General features: G+C 37.2%; 1 protein-coding gene across 8 annotated transcripts in view; it reads right to left on the bottom strand.

Moving 5' to 3' along the window:
* The window catches only part of Mctp1 (multiple C2 and transmembrane domain containing 1), a 415812-nt gene that overhangs the window by 65855 nt on the left and 322950 nt on the right, over positions 1 to 27007 (bottom strand). For all 8 annotated transcript variants that reach the window (XM_042690819.1, XM_042690817.1, XM_042690815.1 and 5 more), the window contains one exon: positions 11872 to 11925. In XM_042690819.1, coding sequence (XP_042546753.1) covers positions 11872 to 11925 — 54 coding nt within the window. The remainder of the gene's footprint in view (positions 1 to 11871; positions 11926 to 27007) is intronic.

The following is a 27007-nucleotide window of genomic DNA, read 5'->3' as shown; positions in this document are numbered from 1 at the left end:
CACTGATTGGTCTTCAAAAGAAAGTTCTTTCTGATGGAGGCATAGAATTCCATTATATATATGTATATATAATATATATTCATATATATGTATATATTTTATATCTGTACACACAATATATATATATATATATATCACATTTTCTTGATCCATTCATCTACTGAGGGGCATCTGGGTTGGTTCCATATCTTAGCTATGGTGAATAAACATGGTTGTGCTGGCATTAGGAAGAATGACACCACCCCATTTGTTAGGAAATGGAAACACTTGAAAAAAATTATAGTAAGTGAAGCAAGGCCCAAAGAAACATAGGTCCCATGGTTTCCCTTATTTTGCAATAACTATTATATGCTTTAGACAAGGAGAAAAGTTCAAAGGCTATGCATATATGACCATATAAGATGATGCTAAGTGAAATGAACCCCAAAATAGGGACACAAGAGGTTTTATCTTTCTTGCTATTGTTTTTAATGTACTTATAATGTACTATGTGATTTTTGTTTCTTTTGTATGTTCTTTCCCCATGGTATAACCCCTGTTTTCACTGTATTTGATTCTGGTGCCCTGCATCTTGTTTATACATTTTTCCAATTTGGGGAGGGGAAGGGAAATAACAAAATGCTGAAATAAGGACACAGGTTGATCGATTGTAACAATGAGATGTATAAGACACTATGTTGGGCCAGGTGATGGTGGCTCATGCCTGTAATTCTAGCTACTCAGGAGGCTGAAATCTGAGGATCTTGGTTCAAAGCCAGCCAGGACAGGAAAGTCTATGAGATTCTTATCTCCAGTAAATCACCAGAAAACCGGAAGTGGTGCTGTGGCTCAAGTGGTAGAACACTAGCCTTGAGCTGAAGAGCTGAGGGACAGCACCCAGGCTCTTGAGTTCAAGCCCCACGACCAACAAAACAAAAACAAAAAAAAGACACTGTTGAAAAAGAACTTTACAACTTCGGGGTTGGACGGGGAGGAGTTGGGGAGGAGTGGAGGGAAGGGATGGTAGGGGGAAACAAAGGAGAGGGTAACAATACTCAATAGCAAATGTACTCATTACCTTACTCATGTAACTGTAACCCCTCTGTACAGTATCTTTACAATAAAAAATATATATATTAAAAAAAAAGAAAACTTTGTTTCCTGGGGCAAGAGAAATCCAACGATCAGAATAAACCAACTGTAAAGAGTTTCATTCACAGTTTGCTTTACTTGGTAGATGATTCTTGCCAAATGGTCTAGATAAATCTTTCTCTTTCAATTATTTTCAGTTCAACTGCCACTCTAGAAAGGCACCTCAGGGGGTAGATATCTACCAAAATATTTCAGGATTTCTGCAATGTGGAACAGGAGTGACAAAGTTGTCAATATATTTACAGATAGAGACAGAGGCCACTGGAATGACTAGATAACTTTTCAGAACCTAATTCTGTCTCTCAGAAGCTCAAGATAGAGCCATGAATATTTAAACTTTCTTTTTTAAAATGATAAGGCATGAATGATGCAGACTTTTCAGAAGCAGATCTCATTGACATATGAATTGAACAAGGATTTTGGAGATTTTTTTTATCAACCTTTGCTATTTCTAACCTTCATCTAATAAAGTCCCACTTGGTTACTATTATTTTCTTTTGTCAAGTCAGTGATTCCAGCACTAAGACCCATGATGTCACAAGTTAGTCAAACAAATATTAAAAGCTGGGCATGGCTCAAGAGATGGAGGTAGGAGAATTTTGGGTTTGAAGCCAGGCCAGGCAAAGTTAGTGAAGTACTATCTTAGAACAAAATACAACAGGGCTGAATAAGTAGCTCAACACTTATCGGGTACAAAGCCCTAGGTTCAATCTTCAAGAGTGGACAAATCAAATAGGCAAGTCAACCAGCTTGTGGGTATAACAAAAACTACTCCAGACTATCAAAATCAGACCTTTGTTTGAATCTGTCTCTGTCCCCCCACCTCAATCAGACCTTTGTTTGAATCTGTCTCTGTCCCCCCCCTCACATTCTCTCTCTCTCTGTATGGGGTGTGTGTGTGTGTGTGTGTGTGTGTGTGTGTGTGTGTGTGTGTGTGTGTGTGTGTGTGTGTGTGTGTGTGTGTGTGTGTGTGTGTGTGTGTGTGTGTGTGTGTGTGTGTGTGTGTGTACACTAGGGTTTGCATTCAAGACTTCATGCTCTTCCTTGACATTTTTGCTCAAGGCTGGTACTATACCACATCTCCACTTCTGATTTTTTGCTGGTTGATTGGAAATAAGATTCTTACAATTTCAAGCCCAGGCTGTCTTTGAATGATGATCCTTAGGTCTAAGCTTCCTACTCAGGAGAATAAGGTCTAGTTACTTATTTTTGAACAAAATCATTATTTGTAAATAAAAAGTTTGCATTAGCTCCAATCTTTGAGGAAATTGAAATTAATGTCAAGAGAAAGATGTTAAGTATATAAGAGATACAAATTTATGTAACTTACAATTTCTATGAAAATGTTTGTGTTCTTCTGGGGGAAAACTCTATTATCTTTCTTAAAATTCTCAAAGGATTTGTTACCTTAATATGTCTGTTACCCATACTGGGAGTTGGTGCAGTACATATTTTAAGGAATGGAATAAATCATGGGAGGAAATGCAATTCTTCCATTGAAAACCAACTCTCAGCATGACTTGTTCCTTGTTTATCAACTCATACTCTAGGATCCTTGACCTGGAAACCATACAGCTGTACAGAGATGGTCTACCACTCATTCCTATTTTTAGATGAAAATTTTCTGAGGGCTGGGAAGGTGGCTCAGTGGTAGAGCGCTTGCCTTGCATGCCTGAGGCCCTGAGTTCGATTCCTCAGCACCACATAAGCAAAAAGAAAAAAGCCGGAAGTGGTACTGTGGCTTGAGTGGTAGAGCACTAGTCTTGAGCTGAAGAGCTGAGGGACAGTGCCCAGGCCCAGAGTTCAGGCCCCACGACCTGACCTCCCCCCCCCAAAAAAGAAAATTTTCTGAAATACAAAGTAAGGAAATTTGGATAAAAATATTCACTTTGCTAATACTGCTTTTAGTTTCCTTATTGAAGGAAGAATGGCTGTAGATTGTGCATACAATAGAAAAGGATCAAGTTAAGAAAAATTAGGAGCTCATGTCTAGTGCTTGAAAATATAGTGTTCTTGGAGAAGTATAAATACTGGTGGAAGGTACCTAAAGTAGTTTAGAATTACCTCTGTAATGAAATGACCATAAACCTAGTGTTTGAGCTCCATTCTACGATCTTACAGCTCAGTAGTTCAGGAGACCAAAATGGGTCTCCCTTGGCTACAGTCAGGACTTAGGCAAGGCTGCAAGGCAGAATTCTTTTCCTGTCCTTTTCAGTATCAAGAGATTGCCCATATTTTCTTGGCCTTTTCCATTTTCATTGCCAAGCCATAGCAGTGTGTCCCTTCTCCCTGTCCCAGCCACCTTGTGTTTTATTGATGTGATGCTGCTCAGGTCTTGACCACTTGCTTCCTCCTTTGGTAGAGCTGTCCTTCCGCAGCTGTTTCTCAGTCTTCAGAGTCTTTTCAGCTCCACGGTCCTGTGGTGCAGGCACGTGTTTTATTTGGCTATGGAATCAAGGGCTTGTACTTCTATTTTTTGTGAAATATCCTGAGATTTTTCAGCACCTGGTTAATTAATGTAGAAAAAGCAACAGGCTGTGGGCACTTTGGATCCCATGCCACCTATGGCTTTCGGTGACACACAGCTGGTAGAACTCTGTTTTCAGGTGTCCAGCTGTTCAGCAGCTCTTCCCTCTTCTTCCTGAGCCTTGATCTTAGCTAGGGCCAAAGAGGTGGCTCCAGCTGCTCTGACGGCCTCTTCCACTTTTACAAATACTTGTGATATTGGGACCATTAGATAATCCAGCATAATCCCCCTATTTAATGTCAGCTAGTGGGTAACCTTCATCCTATCTGCTATTTTAATTTCTTCTTTGGCATATAGCACAACATATTCTGTTTCTAGGGACTAGGGAACGAACAGTCTAATTTCACCTACCCTTTACTGCCTTAGCCAGTAGAGTGGGAAAGGGCTAGATGTGCAACAGTGAGCTGTGGAAACCTAGAAGGAAATCAACCCCTAGATGGAAAAATATCCTATTATACTCCCTAAATACTTAAAGGTCATATCCAAAGTAATCGGCAGCTGTACTTTGATCCTGACTCTCCCCTAGGAAAACCTTGTCTTAAGGGAAAGGAAAAGATGCCAGACTTGGAGTCAGAAACTCAGCATTATTTATTGTTTCTCTCCCTATGGCACTCAAGTTTGCTCAACTATTTCCCTCATTTTATTGTTTTTGTAATACTGCAGGTTGAATTTGAGGGCCTACACATGGTAGGCAAATACTCTCCACTGAGCTACATTCCCAGTTCCAAGCAGCCTCATATATTTTTTAAAACATTTTATTGTAAAGGTGATGTACAGAGGGGTTGCAGTTATGTAAGTAGGGTAATGAGTACATTTTTTTTGAACAGTGTCACCCTCCCTCATTTTCTCCTAGTCTTTTTTCCCTCCATACCTCTTCCCTACCAAGTTGTATAGTTCATTTCCAACATAGTTTCTAGTGAGTATCACTGCTGAATTAGTTCACCTTATGTCCTACCATTTCTGTGCTTTTCCCTTTCCTCCCCAAATCAGACAAACTTGCATACAAAACAAAGGGTACATAAATAAAACAGCAACAAAAGGGAAGAAGAAAAAAGCACCATAACAAGTAAAGTAAAAAGCCTCTTGTTTGGAAGTGGCGCTATAGCTCAAGTGGTAGAGCGCTCTCCTTGAGCTGAAGAGCAGAGGGACAACGCCCAGGCCCAGAGTTCAAGCCCCACAACCGACAAAAAAACACACACACACACAAAAAAAAACTTCTTGTTTGCATTTCTTGGAGTTCATTTTAATAAGCATCATTTTATGTGATCATTTGCACATAGCTATTGAGCCCTTGTGATCCTCTCCTAAGAATATCCTCCTTTGGTCTGTGTTCAGAGTTCTGTTTAATTAATCATGACAAAATGTAATTTTTTTTTGTCTTTTACTGTCCATTAGGTTTACTAGTAGATTTTTTTTTTTTGGTCAGTAGTGGAACTGTACTCTGGGCCTGGGTGCTGTCCCTCAGCTCTTCAGCTCAAGGTGAGAGCTCTACCACTTGAGCCACAGTGCTACTTCTAGCTTTTTCTGCTTATGTGGTGCTGAGGAATTGAACCTAGGGCCTCATGTGTGCAAGGCAAGCACTCTATCACTGAGCCACCTTCCCTACTTGTAGATTTATAGGCATATTCTTTTTTTTTTTTTTTTTTGGTCAGTCATGGGGTTTGAAACTCTGGGCCTGGGCGCTGTCCCTGAGCTCTTCAACTCAAGGCTAGTGCTTTACTACTTGAGCCACAATGCTACTTCTGGTTTTCTGGTGATTAACTAGAGATGAGAATCTTACAGACTTTCCTGCCCAGGCTGGCTTTGAACTGCAATCCTCAGATCTCAGCCTCCAGAATACTGAGGATTATAGGCATGAGCCACTGGTGCCCAGCTTTATAGGCACATTTTAATTATTGAAGATGAGGGAAACCATACAGCCTAAGTTTCATTTTAAAGAAGGTAGTTGAGTTAGATTTCTTCAGTACTTTCAAATATTAATTATCACTAATTCTAAGAAAAGTGGAAAATTCCTATAGACTTGAGGTCATCAGCCCAATGGGTTTAAGCTCCAAAAAAGATCCAAAAGACAAATGTAGCCTTTCCTGCTGTTCATTCACTTTATTACTTGCTTTTTGGCAGAAAGACAAAACAAAAGGAAAGAAATGATCTATCAGATGTCAGGTTGCCTAATCAGAATTAAATAACTGGTAAGTGGAATATAGCATGCTATGATTGATTTTACAGTCGTCAGCTATCAATCTATCTTACATTGTTTATTTTGTATCTCTAGTATGAGATGTTCCTATAATTATTGAAGATCTATGTAGATAGACAGGTCTTCCTTATTTATTGTAGGATAATTAGGACATAGTCTAGGGATAGATATATTCAAGAAACACAAAAATTATTACATTTTCACTTCTAGAATATCAGTGGGTATAAATGGCTGTGGTATGCAGAAGATAGAGGCTAAGATTCCTACCTCTGGTCTATATAACATGTATAATCCCTGTATTAGGAGTGGGTTTAGGAATATGATGGTATAGTTAGTTGTTCCCACAATTAGGGCACATTTTCTGGCACCTTAACCAGGTGAGCCCTTAAATAATACTAGCCTTTCCCTGAAAACGGTAAATTGACATGTGTCATAGATTCTAACAAAGAGACATTCTTTTTTTGGGGGGGGGGCCGGTCATGGGGCCTGAACTCTGGGCCTGGGCACTGTCCCTCAGCTCTTCAGCTCGAGGCTAGTGCTCTACCACTTGAGCCACAGAACCACTTCCAGCTTTTTTCTTTTTTCTTATGTGGTGCTGAGGAATTGAACCCAGGGCCTCATGCATTCAAGGCAAGCGCTCTACCACTGAGCCACCTTCCCAGCCCCACAAAGAGACATTTTTGAATGCTCATTTGAAAGATGGAGGGGCACATGCAAAGTGGCCATGAAGTGCAGAAAACCATCAGGAAATGCATCAGTCTTCCAACTTTTTTTGTGGGTCATGGGGCTTGAACTCTGGGCCTGACTGCTGTCCCTGAGCTCTTCAGCTCAAGGTGAGCACTCTACCACTTGAGCCACAGTGCCACTTCTAGTTTTCTGGTGGTTTATTGGAGATAAGAGTCTCATGGACTTTCCTGCCATGGCTGGCTTTGAACTGTGATCCTCAGATCTCAGCTTCCTGAGTAGCTAGGATTACAGGCATGAGCCACCAGCTCCTAGCCAGTCTTCCAACTATTGAGGGCTGAAACTGAATTCTACTAACAACCTTAATGAACTTGAAAACAGTTTTTCTCTTAGGCCTCTAGATGAAAACTCAACCTGACTAATTCTTTAGGGGGAGCAGAGAACACAGCTCACTATGCCCATACTTCTTACCTACTGAAAGACAGCTGAAATCAACTAGTGAATTTTACATCTCTAGGTTTGTGGTAAGTTGTGTTATATAGTGCTAGGAAATGTATAAATGAACACAGGGGTATTCCAGTTAAAAGTAGCCTCAGATTGATATATATGGTCTGGATGCTGGTGGCTCATGATTGTAATCCTAACTATTTAGGAGGCTGAGATCTGAGCACCATGGTCTGAGGCTAGTGGAAGCAGCTAGAACCTGGAGACTTTTTTTTGGTTGTTGGTGGTGGTGGTCATGGGGCTTGAATTCTGGGCCTGGGCACTGTCCCTGAGCTCTTCAGCTCAAGGCAAGCGCTCTACCACTTGAGCCACAGCACCATTGCCAGTTTTTTGGTGGTTAATTGGAGATAAGAGTCTCATGGACTTTCCTGCCTTGGCTGGCTTTGAACTGTGATCCTCAGATCTCAGCCTCCTGAATAGCTAGGATTACAGGTGTAAGTCATCAGCACCCGGCTACTTGGAGACTCTTATTTCCAATTAACCAGCAAAAATCTAGAAGTGGAGGAAAACCAAAAACAACAACAATAAAAAACCTGGCAGAGCTCTAGCCTTGAGCAAAAGAGCCAAGAAAGAACAAGAAGCCATAAGTTCAAGCCTAGTACTAACACACACACACACACACACACACACACACACACACACACACACACACATTTTTGTTTCCTTTAACCTCACCTTTCTCCAAAGCCTTTATCTATTTCCTGATCATACACTGATTTCACTGAGAGGAACTGGAAAAGGCAATTTGGTCAGATTAACATCTCTTGTAACACTTAGAATTATCTTTCTCTGTGCCAACTCCTACAGTTGATTTAAGACGTAGAGATGTATGAATCTTAGGTACATGTTTGGTTCACAGAAACCAGAAAGTACAGATTTTAAGAATTAAAGCAAACAATGTGTAGATTTTGAAGTTACTCAGATATGTTCTATTCATTGCATTTGGTTATCTTGAAACACAGTAACCTTGACATAACAGTTGAAAAAAAAGGAGAAGCAATGTAAGCATAAATGCCTGAACATTTTAATATCTTTTATCAATAAACATTACTAGAATGCCATGCATTTGAATTCCTGCTTGTCCTGAGGGAAACCTGCATTCTGTTTCTGCTTCCTGAGACTGCAGCTGGATCTTATTACAAGGGTAGGGTAGGACACACCATGGGAAGCATGCCTAAACTTTTTAAACCACAAAAGGAAGACTGATCTTCATTAATTAGATGTCAAGATTATGCAGATTAACCACCTTATTATGATATATAACATGGTGAAAAACACTGTTATATGGCTTGTTGATAACTGCACCTAGGCAATTTAGTTAAGCTTTATTTGCTTAGACATTCCATTAGCCACAAAGGTGGAATTTGATGTCAGGTCAAAAAATCAGGTCAAACTGTGACTTTGTGGTTGATGACTGAGAGAATGCTTTACAACAAAGGGAATGGAGAACACAGTATGATGTCTTTCCAACACTTAACTCAGAAAAAAGAATGTCATCGCCAACCTAAATTAACATAGTGCTACTATATAATGCAGGCAAACGAAAATATTAACAAGTTGATGAATCATAACCAGAACTCCTTACTTAAAACTCATTCTCTGCCTTTGTAAAACCCATGGGATTGGATTAAGAGAGAATCCACCTAATTTTATTTTATAGAAAATGTGAGCAATATGTTTTAGAATGAAATACAAATCTATGGCCTCACAAACTCTCACCTGAGTATTGATAAGCTCTTTTAATAAAATGTGGAACTCAATTACAAAAAAAAAATACAAAGCCATAATATGAAAAGATACAAGAACGAGGTAGACCCATGTATGATTTAGCCTTTACCAACTTTAAAACCAGTCTTCCCAGCTGCTAAGGTCCATAAAGAAAACCTATTACCAAGTTATTCTGTGAAGTAATTATGATCTTCATCTTTTCCATGCATATAATTATCAAAAACACTTCAAGCTCAAATGAAATAAAGGTTTATGCCCACACAGACCTTGTCAAGTAGCCAATGACCTGCCCTTTCATTGTGAGTGACTAATATCAATGCTGGCTCTAAAGAAAGACACTTTTCATAATCGCCCAACAATCTGCTAAGTGAAAACATATGGATGGGCTTAGGCAAAGCCTGCCAGGGGTCTTTGCTGAATGGAAAACAGGTGCTCTCATTCTGTGCCACGTAATACCCCATTTACCCCCAAGTCCAAAGGTTATAGGACTAATAGCTGCCTGGTGGTAATCAGGGAAAGCCAAGACACTAGCCCTGGTGAAACATCTGGGACATATTTTACATACTTGCAACATGTGCTTCAGGTTCAATTAAAGTGAGGCTTTGGCACATTTATTAATCTTTTTTACTTTTATCCTATAAGAAGACCCACTGACCTGACCCTACTATTATACCATATGAGAAAACAGAGAAATAATGAGAGCTAGAGGTTAGTACCTGTTCATATGGCAAGAAAACACATTTGTTTTCTCATGAAATTCCATTATGCATGACTCTACACACAAACTTTAAATAGAGGAACCAATGAATTTTTTTAAAGTAGGAAATTACCCTTCTTGCATTTAGACACACTGATAGCTAAGGCTTACAGCTTTTACTGCTGTGAGAGGCAGCCCAGAGACACAAGCTGGTAAATGGAAACAGGCATATTTCCATCTCTTGAGTGAAAACTGCATTTCAAGACATCTACTCTATCTTTTCCACTATTATGCAAGAATTTAAAAATCTATTGTATTTTGTTGCATTTGAGATTTTTTGTTCAGACATTTTCATGCTATCAATTCCATTATGAGTTCAATATATATTATATATTTATTTAATGTATATGTTTATAATATATATAGCATTCAAATACAGAGTTGGATTTATGCAGAATCAGCTTGCAGTTCTTTCACAATTCTTTCATAGTCAGCATCCTGTATAGATGAATCCAGTTGAATTCACACAGTAATTTAAGCATCTACCTTCAGTCAACTTTGGTAACTAGATCTGACAATGTGTTAGAACCAGGGTTTCAATTTCAGACAAACAAACACTTGATTACAATAGATGCTACTCTAGAGATTTGGTGGTATTTCCATTTTGGCATGTTCACTTGATGTCTATGTTATGGTGAGCTGGTTATCTAGGCATGTATTTGATTCCCATGCCTAACATCCTTTCTATTAAAACAAAACTGACCAAAAAAAAAGGGAAGATGAAAGGAATAGAATAGCATCAACAAACTGGCTCTAAAATAGAGGTTTACTTGAGGCAGGGACATTGAAGTAGTAGACTTCACCAAGGGTTTCCATTTATTAACATTTCTGGGCAAATGCCTGCTGCTGGGATGGATCTTTATGGTAGCTTTAATAATAAAGCAGCAACAAGCATGGGAAAATGGCCATAAATGGATGGCAGCTCAGTGTTTATCAGCAGAGAAATGATGATTCAAAACTGACATGTTGAGTTAAAATACAAGCTCTCTACAGCTCTACAACTGACCTTAACAATAAATCATATCATTTATTGCCAGAAGAGTATGCTCATGTTATTTAACATTAAAAAACAAGCACATATGTGTTTTTTTGCAGGAAGGACATTTTTTTAGTTTTATATTTGATGATGTTGCTAATGACTAAATAATATACAGAAGAAAAAATTCACATAAGAGCTCTATCAATTTAAAAAGTGTTTGAAATAGCATTAGAAGGAAAAAGTGTGTTTGCATTTTGCCTTCAAGAACTTATTTTTAGGAAAAAATTGTTTATGAGGTTAACTAGTCATTGTGATTTTTTAAAAATTTGAATGCAATATGAATTCTTACTCTGGGATATAACAGATATACTGTTGTTCTCTTCAACATTTTTTTTTCATTGCTTTAGTATAACAAAATGTCAGATTGTAGGGAAGGTCGAAATCGGGTTTAATATATCGAACAATGTGCAAATAATTAATATCCTCTCCTCTGCTTCCTGATGACACCTTAGGAATGTTTAGATTTTAGTTCTATAAATGCTCAGAAGTCATGATGTCACAGCATTTCAGCCCTCCTTGCCACAGAAAGCAGCTCTGTCACCACCACCCACTGCTGCCCTGATACAAAGTCCTTCTAATTCATCTTCCTTGCCTTCTTTCCCCAGGGACAACCAATCCAAATAGCCACAGAAATGGGCTGTTATTTACTGTGGTCACCACCCCTAAACCAAGAAGCAATCAAAATATAAGCTTCTCTGAACAAGGACCTTCCTGATGAGGTACCTGGGGCCACTCCCAAGGTAGGCAGGGACAATGAGCATTGGGGTTATTTAAATGCCCCCATACTCATGTTCTTTCACTGGGCTGTTCTTCAAAAATTACTCATGACAGTATCCATGGTTCAACTCATGCAGACGGCTACCTTTTCACTCCCCTCTTCCTTCAAAGTATAGACCAATTTGTAATACTCAAGATAGGACACATATTTTGCCCTTCAAAAACAGTTGTCACTGCAGTTATCTTCATGAGAGCTATCAAGTTCCAGACAAGCTAAAATTATATATATATATATATATATATATATACACACACACACATATATATATATATATATATATATATATATATATATATATATATTTCCTAGCAGAAAAATATTTGACCCAGCTCTGGACAAAAGCGAAGAGAATTTATAGCCCTCTCTCCCTCTTTGCAACATGCAGTGACATTGTTAGGATGATAAACAGCACTGTCCAATTTTCTGAACTCAAACACTTCAACTCCTTTTTTAACTGTCTGTGAAAACAGTGTCATGTCTCCATTCCCTCATCCCCAGGCACCCAAGTGCTGGGAAAGATAATTACCTTGTCATCTTTGTCATCTTCTTCTTCCTCGTCCTCTAACATGTCCTCCACTACCTGCAGACAGAAAACAGAAGTCGTTTTTGTGCTCTTAAAGGAGAGAATTTTATTCTGTCATTTTGAATCTTTTGGAAATAAAAACTTTATTAACATTTGAAATGCCTGCACTGGGAGAGGATGTTTGATCTAGGAATGAGGATCAGGACAAGATTCTGCTTTTAACTGATTAAACATTAGGCAACTGAAGCCCCATTAAGGAATCTCATACATGAGAACTGTTTTGTGGCAAAGAATTTGAAATATGTGTAAGGTAAACATTCATTTAGGAATCCTGTAAATCAGGAAATTTCCTATGCTGCTGTCTAAATGAATCATGCACTCTAAATTTAGAGTTAAATAACGAAGCATGAAACAGCTCTGTTATTTCTAATTTACTTTTTTTCTAGACGCTAAGGATTTTTTTTTAAAAAAAGCTATCATTCTTAATTGATTCATTCTGTTGGCCTATGTCACAAAATTAACACATCTTTCATGGCTCAAATTTTAATTTTTATGAATAAAAATCAACTTGACTATTTTTGTATTTTTGGAATTTTGTAGATTACCTGAAACTCATTTTAATTTGCTGTGATTTTCACATAAGGATTATGAGAATGGATATCGTTAATAAAATGAATTCTAAAATCATATATATATCACATATATGAGCTCTATGTACATGGATATGCCATGCATGTTTTTAATATATTCTAGTTTACCTAGAATTAGGTAATAAATGGAATGGGCTAATGATTTTGGATTTGCCAGGTAATACTGCTTTACCTCAAGCATTAAGAATCGAAATTCAGTTCAGATGGGGTATTTTTAATTGTTACAGGCACAAAAATTGCATCCCTTGAAAATCAAATGTAAAAATAAAACCAAGGTGAGGGCTTGTCATTTAGGTTTGTCCTCATTTACTACATTTATATTAATATAATTTGTAAATGCGTATGCCTTTTTTAAATTCAGTCTGAATATCTCTAAGCAGACTCAGTAGAACCATGGTGATCAAATAGCTTGAATCCCCTCAAAGCTCACAACTTTAGGGATACTTTAGCCCTTTTATGTGTCTCCTGAATATAAACAGGAATAACCTATAAGTAAAAACTTGAATATATTGTGCCATGAATTGTGTAAACTGATACAGTATGTTAGGATTTTCAGTTACAAGTTAAAATATTCTAAAAGCTTTATATGATTTAAACATAAACCTAATATAAACTTCGAGGTCACATGAACCAATATATAATCAAAGGCATGTGAAATGTGTGAAATCATTTCTAAGTTAATGTCACATTTTCCATGTTCTAGTAAATGATAGAAGTTTAAGGCCTTTCACTAGGACACTCAGCATTTGAAAAAAAAAATACCAGTAACATAATATCTAGTTTCCAATTAACTTAACATAATTTATACTACTCTACATACAGAAATTCAACCTAACAAGAACAACTCTTAATATTTTCTCTAACTATATTCAGCTACTCCACAATCACTAATAAATTCCCTTGTCCAAGGCACACAATACTAGGCAATGTGGGAATTCTAAGATGATTATCACTGAAGTACTTCATGGATACTCATATCAACTCTCCAGAAGGTGAAGAGGGACTCTCAGGTAAGCCTTTGTGTTGACATCCAGTTTTCTCCAACTTGAAGCATCATACTACAGATACGCACAAAACCATAATGACAAAGTTTCATTGCTGTGCTATCACAGGCTATTCCAAATGGGACTATTTATGACAGAGTTTTAAAAAGGAAATCAGCCACAATGTTTCAATACATTGGAATGCATCAAAGCGATTCCCCCAACCTTATGAAGACTTTTAAATGATTATTTTAAATCATTCAAAATTTCAGTTATATAGTATTTTTTGCTAAAACTCCCTATGCATTCATACCAAGTATGTCAATGAAAATGAAATATTACACTTTTATTCGCATGAATAAACTAAAACCACATTGAAGGTAGTTGTCACTAAAAATGTATTATAAATTTCCTGTCCATGGCATACCATTGTATTGTGTTAAAAAGGCACTATGGCATCAGGTTGTGCCTAGAAGATTGCTAGATACATAGCAAGAGTTCAAGAAAAAAAATTTTTTGTTGAATAGATACATGTATTATCTATCCTTTGTATCTTTCTATTTGTTTTATTGAGACAGGGTCTTTCTGTGAAAGCCCAGACTGGTCTTGAACTCACACTTCTCATGTCTCAGCTTCCTAAACACTAATTGTAGGCAAATGCTCCTATTCTTCATATGCTTGAACACAATCTTTTAGTGCCTCTTCTTTATTCCATAGACCTGACTCAGATTCTATGAAAAGATTTACACCTAGTCAATGGCACAGATTAATAAAGGCAAGTATTCAAAATGCCCTTAAACATTAGCCTGGAAAGGAGCCTGGGAATATTTAATCTTTAAGATTTAGGAATTTATAAAATTAATTTCAACCATAAAAGCAAATACTACATTGCTGGGCACTAGTGGCTCGCACCTGTGAGCTGCTCAGGAGACTGAGAACTTAGGTACCTGAGGACCAGGGACTGAATCCAGCCCAGATAGAAAAGTCCTTGAGACTCTTATTGACAACTAGCCACCAAAAAGGGTGAAGTGGAGCTGTGGCTCAAGTGATAGACTTCTAGCCTTCAGCAAAATTGTAGAGTCAGTATGCAGGAACTCAGTTCAAGCCACGGTACTGGCATGTACACACACAACACACACACACAGGCAAACACACAGAAAGGAAAAGAAAAGAGAAAGCACTATGTTCATCTACACATCCTACAAATCATCTGTGAATCTTATGTTCAAGTATGACTCAAAGAAGTCTATAAAATCAGGCTCTTCATTTGAAAAACCCAAACTGTTCTTACCCTACTCAAGTGGGCAATTGGCTACGCACAATTACTCCACAAATGTGCAGCCAGAACCACCCAATACAACCATTTGCTTTTACATTTGGCAGCAAAGTGTTGTGTTAGTGAGGGCCGCTGTGTTGTGTGTTAGCGCTCTAGTGAGGGCTTTTCCTTTCTCTAGTGGCTTTTTAATGTTACATCATAAACATCTACAAGTGAGGATTTATAATACAGATGGTTTCTTCCTGGTGCCTCCATACTGCTCTGCAATGTATCTGTGCTATTACATTTTGTTCAGGTGAAGCTTAAGGTGCCATGGAAAATGGAGATGATAATAGCCCTTATATCTCATAGTACTGATTAAGGATCCAATAAGAGCATGTATATAAAGTGCTTAGCATAGTTCTTGTATCCAACTAAGTTCTCAAAAATGTTGTCTTGTAATAAAAAAGAACATCAGTAGAGCATTCAACATTAATTTTTGGAAATTAAATTGTGTCTTTTTTCCTTGGACCAAATACTCTATGTTCTTAATGGCACACAAAATTCTGATTCATGCTTTCACTGACACTAAGAAACACATAGAAGTGTAGTAACAGATGTGCATAAGGACTTTAAATTAAAATGGTGATGCTTTCACAATTAGTCTTCAGGCTTTAGTGGTCCAGTGAAATGAATGGCTCTGAAGACAGGATTGTGTTAGAAGCTGAGCTGTGCTTTTAGACACAAGCTTCAGCCAGACTCAATGAACTCAAACTGCAAACTGAGCTTTTAAAAACAAACCACATATATCACTGAAGTGCATTTAATGACTGCACAAAATTGCAACCTTTCCCAGAGAACTCAAACAACACCTGCTATTTAAAAGTAGACGGGTGGAGTTTAACACTTAACTAAAGAAAACAAATAAAATACAGGAGTCCTAGTGTCAAATTCCAGCCCTTTCCTCTTCAAATAAATCCAAATAAGCACAACAGTTTTGTTTTCAGGTATTCAAAGTCCAGTTGCCCAAACATTTGTCAGCAATAACACACACACACACACACACACACACACACACACACACACACACACACACACACACACACACACACACACACACACACACACACACACACACACACACACACACACACACACACACACACACACACACACACACCCTTCCTTAAAGGGAAAAAAAGGAAAAGAGTGACATAAATGCATGTTAGAAAAGATACATTTACAAAGTTTCTTTTTTTTTCTTTCTTAAGAGAAGATCTTTCAGGTTGGCTCCAGAATTCTTTTTCCAAATTACACTTTCTGATACCTTACTTGAAAGCAAGTAGTATTAATCAAACAAAGGAAGGACACTAGGGAAATCAGAAAGATGTAATGCAAGCAGTTAAAAGTGACATGACCTTCTGTAATGTCGCTCGTCACAGACTTATATGCCACACACTGGAGGAAGGTCTTGAAAGAAACGGATTCTTGCTACTATTCCTTGAATGTAATACTAATAAAGATGACATTTTAAGAAACACACACAGACAGTCCCAAATGCAGTGTGCCAGCTACATTACAGCCAAAGGATAAGCAGATAACATTATTTTAAAAAGGATAATATTTCTTCTTCCATATTCAATATTTGCTGAACATTTTTCATTAACATATAAAATGCAATATGTGGCTGTACATTTTAAAAATCAATTTATAAAATGGAACAAATCCCATCTATAGTATCTATATATCCTCTATACATGTAAAAGCATTGCTTTCAATATTTTAAGACATTTTCAATATAACCCAATACCATGGAACATTTTGTAATTTGCAAGGAAATAAAATTTTACTTGACCAAAGATGGAGCACAGAAGTGACTGGAAGGATGCAACAAAAGAAAGAAGACCAACCCAGTATAAGAATGAATAGTAGATTCAGGTATATTGCATTTCTAAAATCATCACAGGACAGTGAATATTAATTACTGCTTTTTAATCCCAATGGATAGATAGTGCAGGTATAATCCTAAGGTAACAAAAGGAGACTTCAAATAATTCTTAAGGCACTTAGCATTATAATTTTCTATGTCTTCCATTTCTCTAAAACACTGAAAAAATTGTGATGTTAAGCTTGTAAATACTAGATCTTGTGAAAATATACCCCTTGAAAGCCAATGCTGACATAAACTACTTTCTTTTGTATGTTTATTTCCTTGAAAATAATCTTTGAATTAAATGGATGTTTTGATATGTGTGGAACAAACAGTTGCACAATTCAAATTGCTTTACTCAAGCAGTCTATAAAAAAAGCTACATATTTAAAGAAGAAATCACTGCTGTTTAGATTGTGCAACTGCAATGTTAAAATATTAAAGAAAAGTGGCACAAAAGAAGATTCAGTTTTAATTTCTATTCACAGAACATCAAATGTGTACAGATGCTCATAATGGGACACATCACATACTAAATGCTTATTTCTACCCAAGATAATGGAAGAATTAGGACAGGATGGTATTCTTCCGCAATTTTAAATAGCAGTCCATTAATATCATGTGTGTGCATAACCAGGCAGAGCATGCAATTGCATGCTCATGTATTCAGTACACGTGTAAGTATAATATGAAGTTATGGAATGCCTATGATTGAGAATAATGCATATAACCATTTAAGTGATTTTGGACTACTTGGAAGTTATCAGAGTTTGGCCGAAGACTTTTGTCGTCAGTAAGATAATTACATGCATGCTTGGGCAGACCTGTTAGGCTTCTCACAAGACTTCTGAGAAGAAACTTTTGCAAAATGAATGGTAGAATTACACGCACATACAATTTATTCCATATTTGTAAGAATACCAAGACACAAATGGGATAATGTGAGGTCTCATAGAGTATAGTTCGAAAGCATGTATGATGGCGGCTTGGTTTGATTCACGCTATTAAGGATTTGACCTTGAAATATTTCAGCTACAGTAGTTATCGAGATAGCTGAGCCACTAGATGTAATAATAATTAGTGTGATAGGCTTGCAAGTGAGGCTGAATATATTGCAATACAAAAGAAGGCAGACAAAAAGAGAAACGCATTAGTTCTTATTGCTAAAAGACTTCCTGATTTTTAAAGACACACTCAAATACAATTATTTCTTGCAGAGTGCATTTCCTTGGCTCTTTCTGGGAAGTGCCATGTTGTAATTTTGTCTGATTCTTAATAGAAAATGTGGCTTTAATGTGGCTATCAGATGACTTTTGATTCATGCCACTGATTACATACAGCCTGTATTCTGCATCAAGAACTGCATTCTGATTTGCAGTATATTATGCTTTGCCATAAGGTGTGAAGACAGAAAATTTACTGGCCAGGAGTATGCAATGTTTTATTTTCTTAAGAGTCAGCTTAATATGCAAAAATATTCTTTTACTAAGAAAGACTATAAACAATAAATAGTTTGAATTCTATAATAATCATAAACATCTTAAATGATTTTTTCCTGTCTATTTCCTTCTCAGTATTCTTAGACTTACACAAAGCACTGTGAACAGAATTCTAGTGTTTACTTGAGTGATGTCTCCACCTAAAGGCTTCACAATGTATTGTATATTTTGCTTAGAGGAAAATTCTAATCGTGGAGTCTTTAGGATATTGCATATTAATTCAGTTGAGTGGGGAAAAATAGGTCAACTATTAACCTTTAATGTTCTTCTAGAAAATGCTTTCGTGAACATGTATTACTTATCAGGTTGAAAAATATTAAAAAATTCATCCCACCCAATGAGTTATTTAATGTGCTTTGAAAGCAAGTTGAAAAGATAACTAGACTCATTACTAATGTTTTATAAAATTTAATATTTTCAAAGCAAAACATTTTTGGCTTAAATGATAAAGTTCAAATAAAATGGAAGTTATTTCTTTAAGCCTCTCTATTTAAAGTCACAGCTCCATTCCAAAACAACTTTCTATTTTTAAAAACATGGCACAATTTCAAATGTTTGACGTTTTGAAAACCACCTAAGGAATTTGTGTTTTTTAGTCTGTCTAATGAAGGCTTTGCATTATTATTTATTTAACACATTTTCTGCAAAGCAAGAAGAGGAAACTGCTGTGACTTTTGTTAGAGCAAGTGTCCTGCCATCTGCTCAGAAGGTGCCTGGCTCTAACCTCATCAGAGTTGCTCAGGAACATTAACACTGCAATAGGCGAGTTCTTTTCTGATAAATGTATAATTTAGCAATGCATTACAGGTCAATATGACACTTTTGGAACAGTGGGAAATCTTTAAAAAAAACACTTGAAAACAAAAAAACTTATTTTAGAGCTTCATGTTAGCAAGCCTTTGGACTGTGGTGACTGGTTAAGATATTATTTTACTTCTACGAAAATTCACAGGAATTTCCTACTTAAGCAATATGCTGGGGGTCATGGAGAGAAGGAGTAGAATGGGTATACATTTGCAGAGAACAAAATCTGGCATGCGTGAGAGTTTTGTCTTTTTTCACCTACAATGCTTTAAGGCCTTGGAGAATATTGTATTAGGGACATTTAACTTTATAAAAGGAGCATGTTTTAAATACCAAAACACATAGCTAGAAGACACCCGTTCTTTGTTTTTATCTTTTTCTATAAGTAACAATAAAATTATTATTATTAATATTTTACAAAGAATGATATTCACAAAAGACAGCCCTGGTGGATTTGGACCTGAAAGAATGCTTGTGGTAAGTAGTACATTGTAGCTCAGAAGACTGAATGAAAAGAATATCCAGGAAACCTCAAACAAATCCAGCTAACAGTTATATCTTCCCACTTAGCAAAAAGCCTTCCCGGTCCATGTCCAATTTCTGCTATATGGTATATCGTATGATTGTTAAATTACTGCATTGTGCATTTATAGTATTTATAGTACCAACATTTAGTTAAATAACCTTTATGTAAGATTTATGCTGATTTTTTATTTCTCACTTAATGGCAAATTATGAAGAGCATGTTTCATAAAGATAATTCTCCATTTAAATTCATCAGTCCATTAAATATTAAAATTATGTTTCTGATGCAATCGAGAACAAATTTGTCCAGCTTCAGTGATTATTTGCTCTCATAAAAATTAGGCTTGATTAATAAAATTTAAATGCTTGATTAAGTTGACATTTTCATGTTTCATTCTGATTTATTAACATTAGTTCCTGTCTCCAGGCTTGGTAGCTCTTGTAGGTTTACCTTTCCCTTTCCCTAAGTGAGGCTATTTGAATAGAGTATTTTGCTTCATGACAGCTCTACTGAGTTGTCCTTCACTTCTGGTGCTGCCTGCCTTTGTCTCTATCCACTGTACATGGTGGAGAAGTATGTTGTATAATAATCAGGAAAATATTTTTATTTTCTCACAGATACATGTATATAGTATAAAAAGACATACATTTATAGTATTTCTGAATATTTCAGTTTCTTTGAAGCTTTAATCTGTAAAGGATTTTTTTCTCAAATTTCTTCATATGCTTTTTCAGATGATACAGAGATTTATATTGGACTGGTATGTATATATATATATATACACGAGGGGGATTATGGACACAGGAAATCTTACTGTGGCATTGCTATTATCTTTGCCTATATGAGTAAAACTAAAAACAACTACTAAGGCTGTGGAAAACCATTCTCTTTAATAATAGTTTTTAATAATAGAAGACAATGCTTTCAGAGTTAGCAGCTTACAATGTGTAAGCCCCCATCCTATCCATACTGACCTATCCCCACAAGGAGGTATCTGTCATTTATTGAACACTTATTCATTATATGCTTGATACATTGTGTTGTCTTTTAAATCCCTAGGTAAACATCTCCAAGAAAGTAGCTGTTGATCCATTGCATTGGAGAGGATATTGAGATCTAGAGGAACGAATTTGTATAGTGAATAACTAGGAGGTGTTGAAGTTAAGCCCATAAATCACCTTCTACCACTTGGAAAGGTGCAGGTGGCAACACTTGCTGATGCTCATTTGGGTACTTTGTACAGGTTAAAAGAAAAGTTCATTAATTCACAATTTTGGAGCAAGAGTTTTGTTTGCTGCATCACAAGAGGATTTAGGAGAAAGGGAACCGGCCTCAGAGCACAACAAGGTAAACACACATGGGTAAGCTTTTCTTTATAACCATCTACTCTCTCAAGAATTAAACAGATCCTGAAAGAACTACATTAATCCTTTCAATAAGTCAGCATTTATGCAACCAACATCTTCATGTTCCCTTCACCATGACTAAGCATTCATCTGATGGAAAAGAGCTGGGTTTCAGGGAGAAATCCATTATAAATACTCATAGTATCTCTTTTCTATGGGACATTCTCAAATGCCTCTCTAGACAATCTGAGCAAAATGTGAAGGGTTCAGAAAGACGCAGGGGCTAATACATGAAGGTAACTAAAAGTGCCTTCTAGGGCCACTACCACTAACTTTAAAACAGAAGTTTCTTCTCTGAATCTTGATAGATCTAAACTAAGATTTGTGCTTTCTAGTGAGGAGATCTTCAGAAAATTGCCTTTTAAAAATAGAAGTGTTTTCCTTCCTTTACATCTTTTTCTGTTTGAACATGTCACGTACAGGTAACACTCATCATCTTCCACTCTAGAGTTTTTATCTTTGCAATTTTAGGTGTAGCTGCAATTGGAGAAGAGAGTAAAAGGACAGTCTGTGAACCCAAGAAGTATTAAAGGCAAACATGAGAGAGGGGGTTTGGAGGGAGGAGGGAGGAGGGAGGGGGAAGGGAGGGAGACAGGGTAAGGGGAGAAGGAGAGAGAGAGGGGGGAGAAGGGAGGGAGATTGAGGAGGGAAGTAAGGACTATGGATGTTTAGATATTTAGCATTTTTTTCTCTACATACCACACATTCATACATTCTGTACAACTAGGTACACTTTGTACCTATTGCATCCAGCTATTTATTTTTTACTTACTAGGTTACAAACTGGGGAGGGGAGAGGGGGGTAAAGAATAGGCCTTTGTTATCTTGAAACAGCTAACCCTGATAGTACTTATAAGATTTTTTTAATGTGTTGACTGGAAACAATTGTGCATTAAAAAGTTAGTCTTATCCTGGTGCCAGTGGCTCATGCCTGTAATCCTAGCTACTCAGGAGGCTAAGATCTGAGGATCACGGTTCAAAGCCAACCCAGGCAGAAAAGTCCATGACACTCTCATCTCCAATAAACCACTAGAAAACTGGAAGTGGTATTGTGGCTCAAGTGGAAGAGTGCTCACCTTGAACTGAAGAGCTCAGGGAAAGTGCCCAAGTCCAGAGTTCAAGCCCCACGACTGACAAAAAATAAAGTCTCTGATTTGTATAAGAAGATCAGATTAAAACATTTGCTCATTCATCAAATATTTTGAACAATTACTATGCAGTTATAACTGAAACTTGTTCTGTGTTGGAGTTAAATTCAAGTATAATAGTTATAGGCTACTAAGGAAGACTGACAGCTAAATATTTCAGCACAGTGAGAGAGTTAAGTTCTTATCATTATGGTTTCTTTCTAATTTAGTCTTGAGGTTCCCTCAAATGAGGCCATAGGCCATGACCACCCCTTTCTAAGAGAGCTCTGCTGGGAAAATACGGATACCAGACATAGATATGATAAAGACATATGGGAGGTTCAGTCATGTTGGCCAAGTAAGACACAATGAGACACTAAAAGTGTGTAAAACAGAAGAAATATCTTACTTACAGGTCCCGGAATGGTTAGAGTCACCAGGGAGAAGCAGAGGGGATTCAGAGACAGTGAGGAGCTCCACCAGGGGGCAGGGCATTTGGGAGGAAGCAGGGACTTGTGGGACTATGCCTTTATTAGGGCCTGCAGGCATTATCCCCTGGCTAATTAAAGAAAGCACGTGCAAAGAATTTATTTACAGGACTCTGGTGTGAACCATAAAGTTTAATCGTAGGCAGCAGCTGTGAGGGGTGTGGATTTGTGATTAGTGTGATAAGTAAAAATAGGCTATATTACAAACAATCCCAAAGAAGGGAGATTTTTAACTAGCCAGAGATGATCAGGTACCAGTGGGTTTCAAGTAACTTAAGAACTTAGATCAGAAAATGGATGCCTAGGCAGCAACTGTAAGACTTAATTTCTGAGAGTACCAATTGGTGGAGAACTGGGAGGAAAGGGAAAAAAGAAGTAAGAAATGCTTTTCTAGAAGAAATAGTTAATGATTAGAGAGGCACATATACATAAAACGCTGAAGTTTAGCAGATTGCAATTTTTTATTAGTTACCATTTTTTTTTAAAGATCTTCAAAAGGCATATACTTTGGTCCAAAATGTCTTCCTAGAGTTTGCCAAAATGCCTAAAGATTTAAGATTCTTTTCCTTGGGGCACAAAAAAAAAAAAAAAAAGGAAAGAAAAGAAAAGAAACTTTTTTTGTGGGTGGGGCTTGAACTCTGGGCTTGGGCACTGTGCTTCAGCTCTTTAGTCAAGGCAAATGCTCTACTGCTTGAGCCACAACACCACTTCCTGTTTTCTAGTGGTTTATTGGAGATAAGAGTCTCATGGACTTTCCCGCTGGGCTGGCTTTGAACCGTGATCCTCAGATCTCAGCCTCCTGAGTAGCTAGGATTACAGGCGTGAGCCACCGGTGCCCGGCAAAAAGAAACATTTTTAAAGAAAATTATTTAATAAGGAAAAATAGTATTTGTATAATGAAAATTATGCCACCATTATAAAGCAAAGTTTTTCCAGCAATATACCAGAATACCATAACTCCATTATAAAATACAGAAGATTTTGTTGTTGTTGTTTGCTTGTGGTGCTGGGAATTGAACCCAGGACCTCCTGAACACTTGGCTAATGCTCTACCACTTACCACCCAGCCCCATTATAGAATATAAATGTAGGTAACCTCACCATGGATTCACTATGATTAATTTTAAAGTACATGATAAAAAAACCCAAACATTTGTGAATATATTTTAAGGAGTAGAAAAGCAAGTTAGGATATATAGAATCTTGGGGTACCTTCTGCTCCTACTGCTCTTACTGTAGCAGAGGCCAAACCATCCCTGGTCTTCTTCACAGATGCTGTGGATCCATCCCATCTCAAGGTTCCTCTTTTCTCAAGGTAGAAGACTCTCATTCAAACTCTTCTTCATCAGTGTAGTCCCACCCCCTTCTTACTGCTGAAAAATGAATCCCCTACAAATCCTACACAGGTCACAGTTGGAGGAGTCCCAGAGTAGTCTAGCCTAAACTGCCCTGAACACCACATTTAGTCTTTATGAAGCCCTCTGTGGCTACAGAGGCACAGTGCACCACATTTGGATCAAGTCTTTCAAGTGCCTTGCTTTAAGGATGTCCAGTGCTACAACCATGCCACATATCAATCCATAACTTCTACCTGGCTCCTAAGACTCCCAAGACTCCACAGATTTGGCATAGCATGTATATCTCTATTATGGTGCCCTACTATGGTCCAAGACTAGACATTGCCCATCTCTGGGACACATCTGTTTCACCTAGAGCATTCCTACTCAAATATATTGATTCTGCTAAAGTGACTGTCTTGGATTCAGTTTCCCTATTTTTCCAAAGACATAAACATCATCCCTTCTTGCTGACTGTGTTAAAATAATTGCCTTTGCTGGGTATGTGGGATGGACATACAGGAAGAGAGGCAGAGGATGTAGGACTGAAAGTCTGTCAGAATTAGAATTTTGTCTAGCTATGCTGATGAACCATTTGAAAGTGTTTTGACCTCTTTATGCCTTGGTTTCCTTCTCTCCCAAATGGTAAGAAATTATGGTTTAGTTGAATCAAATGAAAAGAAGAACATGAGAATATCTGGCTCATGTGTTTATCCCCTCTTTGATCCGATATCCCCACCCTTTTGATCAATAAACATTGCAAAGACCAAAACAGGCAAGAAAACAAATGCAAACAACTAAAAACCAAAACATTAAATTCTACAGGAAGAATCTTCCTATAACAATGGGGAAATAGAGCTTATTAAGCTTTGGTTTGGATAGGCTCATCCATGTTGAAAGATGTTAGGGAACCAGCAAAATAGCACAATGTTACAATTAGAATTTTATTTCAGGGTCATCTTTTCTCTATGGTTCTACAGGCAAGAATATAAGGTGTCATTGTGATAAACTTGCCAAATAAATATAAAATTGGAATTGCAAAATCACATGGTTATCTAAAATTCCAACTTAATTTATCATCAGTCCATTTATTTGTTATTTTAGGAAATACTAACTTGGGGCTCAATTCAGACTTTGTAGATGCAATTGGAGAGAAACCTTAAATAGAAGGCTCAGTCATCTGGGAAGGGGATAAGAGCATGGTAATAATGTGGTTGGGGACATGAGTGGAGAAAATGTGGAAATCCATTTGGTCCATGTCCAGATCCTGATATGGTTTTGAGATGAGTTGGGCACAACTCTGTACAGTGAGTGACTAGCTAACAAGTCTAACAGCTTTGACAAGGGTCACATTGGAGTGGGGGGAGGGACTATTTTCGATTTCTTTGCTCTAGTGATTGTGTTGGAAAACTAAAGGTCTGGCTTTTTCATGGTCCTCCTTAGATTTTTGCAAGCTGTTGACCTTCTGAAAAAATTGAGAAAACTGCTGTTGAAGTAAGCATGAAGGAGAAAAGAGTAATCATCCATTTTTAGATGTGTTTATAGGCTGTATGAGTCAATGCTGCTTCTGTTAAGAGCATTGAGTATGTGGCCTTTTTTGGTTCAGAGATGCAAATGGAGACTTGTGGTCTATGCTACTTGCAGTGAGTGATAAAACTCTATTGAAGTAGAGAGGATCTAACTTACATTCAAAGTGCTTTTGTAAACAAGTCCTCTAGTCTATCTATCTTGGCTAGCCTTTTAGATCCTGTTAGAAATAGTTTACTGGTTACTATTCCACCTTTTCAAATATCCCATTGTGGTTTGCTTTGTAACCAACAGCAGTGACGGAAAAAATATACTACATGTGTTTGATTGACAGGAATTCAGCTCGAACACCAGATGTTTGGTAGACATTCTTAAATTTTCCAACAATAGTATTTATGATGTAAGGAAATTTTTTCTTTATATCTTCATTTCTAAAGATGAGTGTTCTGTTCCTAATTGGACCAAGCCCAACCAGAAACAATATTCAGTTTTATTCTACAGGGGAAAGTAAGAACTGAGTGCTTTGTCATCAGAGGGAGCTAACTAAATATTTCAGTGTTTACTAAAGCATTACTGCAAGGCAGACTTTGTCTCAATTTGTGTCATAGTCATATCATGAGTCAGAGAGTGATTTCATCGATCTGCTCCACTCTTCAGTCTTTTAATGCCACCATTGATTAGACAACTGAGATTGTTGTGTAGGAGGCATATCATGATAGTAGGAATGAATGTTCTTTTAAAGCATAATTAAAAAACCCAGCTTGAAGAATTTCTGTATGTTAACAAAATTCAAAGACTTTCTTTACTCATGTGGAAGAGCCTCAGCTTTGATTAACCCTTTCCATGCTCCTCTTTGGGGAGGGGGGATCGTTTCCCAGACCATCAAATGCAAAAGCATTTGAGGAATGGATATCCAGCACTATTTCTAGAGAAATCAGTAGGCACCCTTGAAGGAATCTGAGGACATTTGAGATTTGTGTAAAAGCCCTGGATGCTAAAAATGTGTCTTAATATGAAAAACATTCCAAGTGCATACTACAGAATAGCCCGAGGTTTCAAGAAGGGGCAAACTTAGAGATTAAATCACATTTTCCCTGTGGAATTTAGTTTATCCTCTTTCATTTGTACTTTCTTCATTTATAAAATCAAGATAAAACTATTTAGAATTATTTGCTCGATAGAGTTATTGTAAAATATAATAAGATGTCTCTGGAAGGCTTAGCAAGATATCTGATACAAACAACATACTTAATGAGATCTTACTTAATAAGGTAGAGTCAATGTGACTTCTCTCCCCTCCCCTCTGTCATTTGTGGGTGAAAGTTGCGCAGGGAAAGATGGGATATAGCAAAATAGAGCCCCAAGAGGAGATGAAATTGATGGAGCAGTACAAACTTTAGACTGTGGCCTTTTGGGAAAGTTTGTCCATAGGTATATAGTGACAACCACAGAGCGTGCAACAGGACCCTTGTTTGCCTGCTCACCCATTTCCTTGGGTCCCTTTTCTTAAGAACAGCTTCCTGAAGCTTTTTAATTTTTTTCTCCATATAAGTGTGTTCCTTAATTGCCACAGATGAAAGGGCCAGGGGTCAGCTGGCATAGAAGGA

The sequence above is a fragment of the Dipodomys spectabilis genome, unplaced genomic scaffold, assembly GCF_019054845.1.
Source record: "Dipodomys spectabilis isolate Male_0828 unplaced genomic scaffold, ASM1905484v1 ptg000140l, whole genome shotgun sequence".
NCBI classification, from domain to species: Eukaryota; Metazoa; Chordata; class Mammalia; order Rodentia; family Heteromyidae; genus Dipodomys; species Dipodomys spectabilis.
The sequence above is the reverse complement of the archived record's forward strand: the minus strand, read 5'-3'. Positions and strand labels throughout refer to the sequence as shown.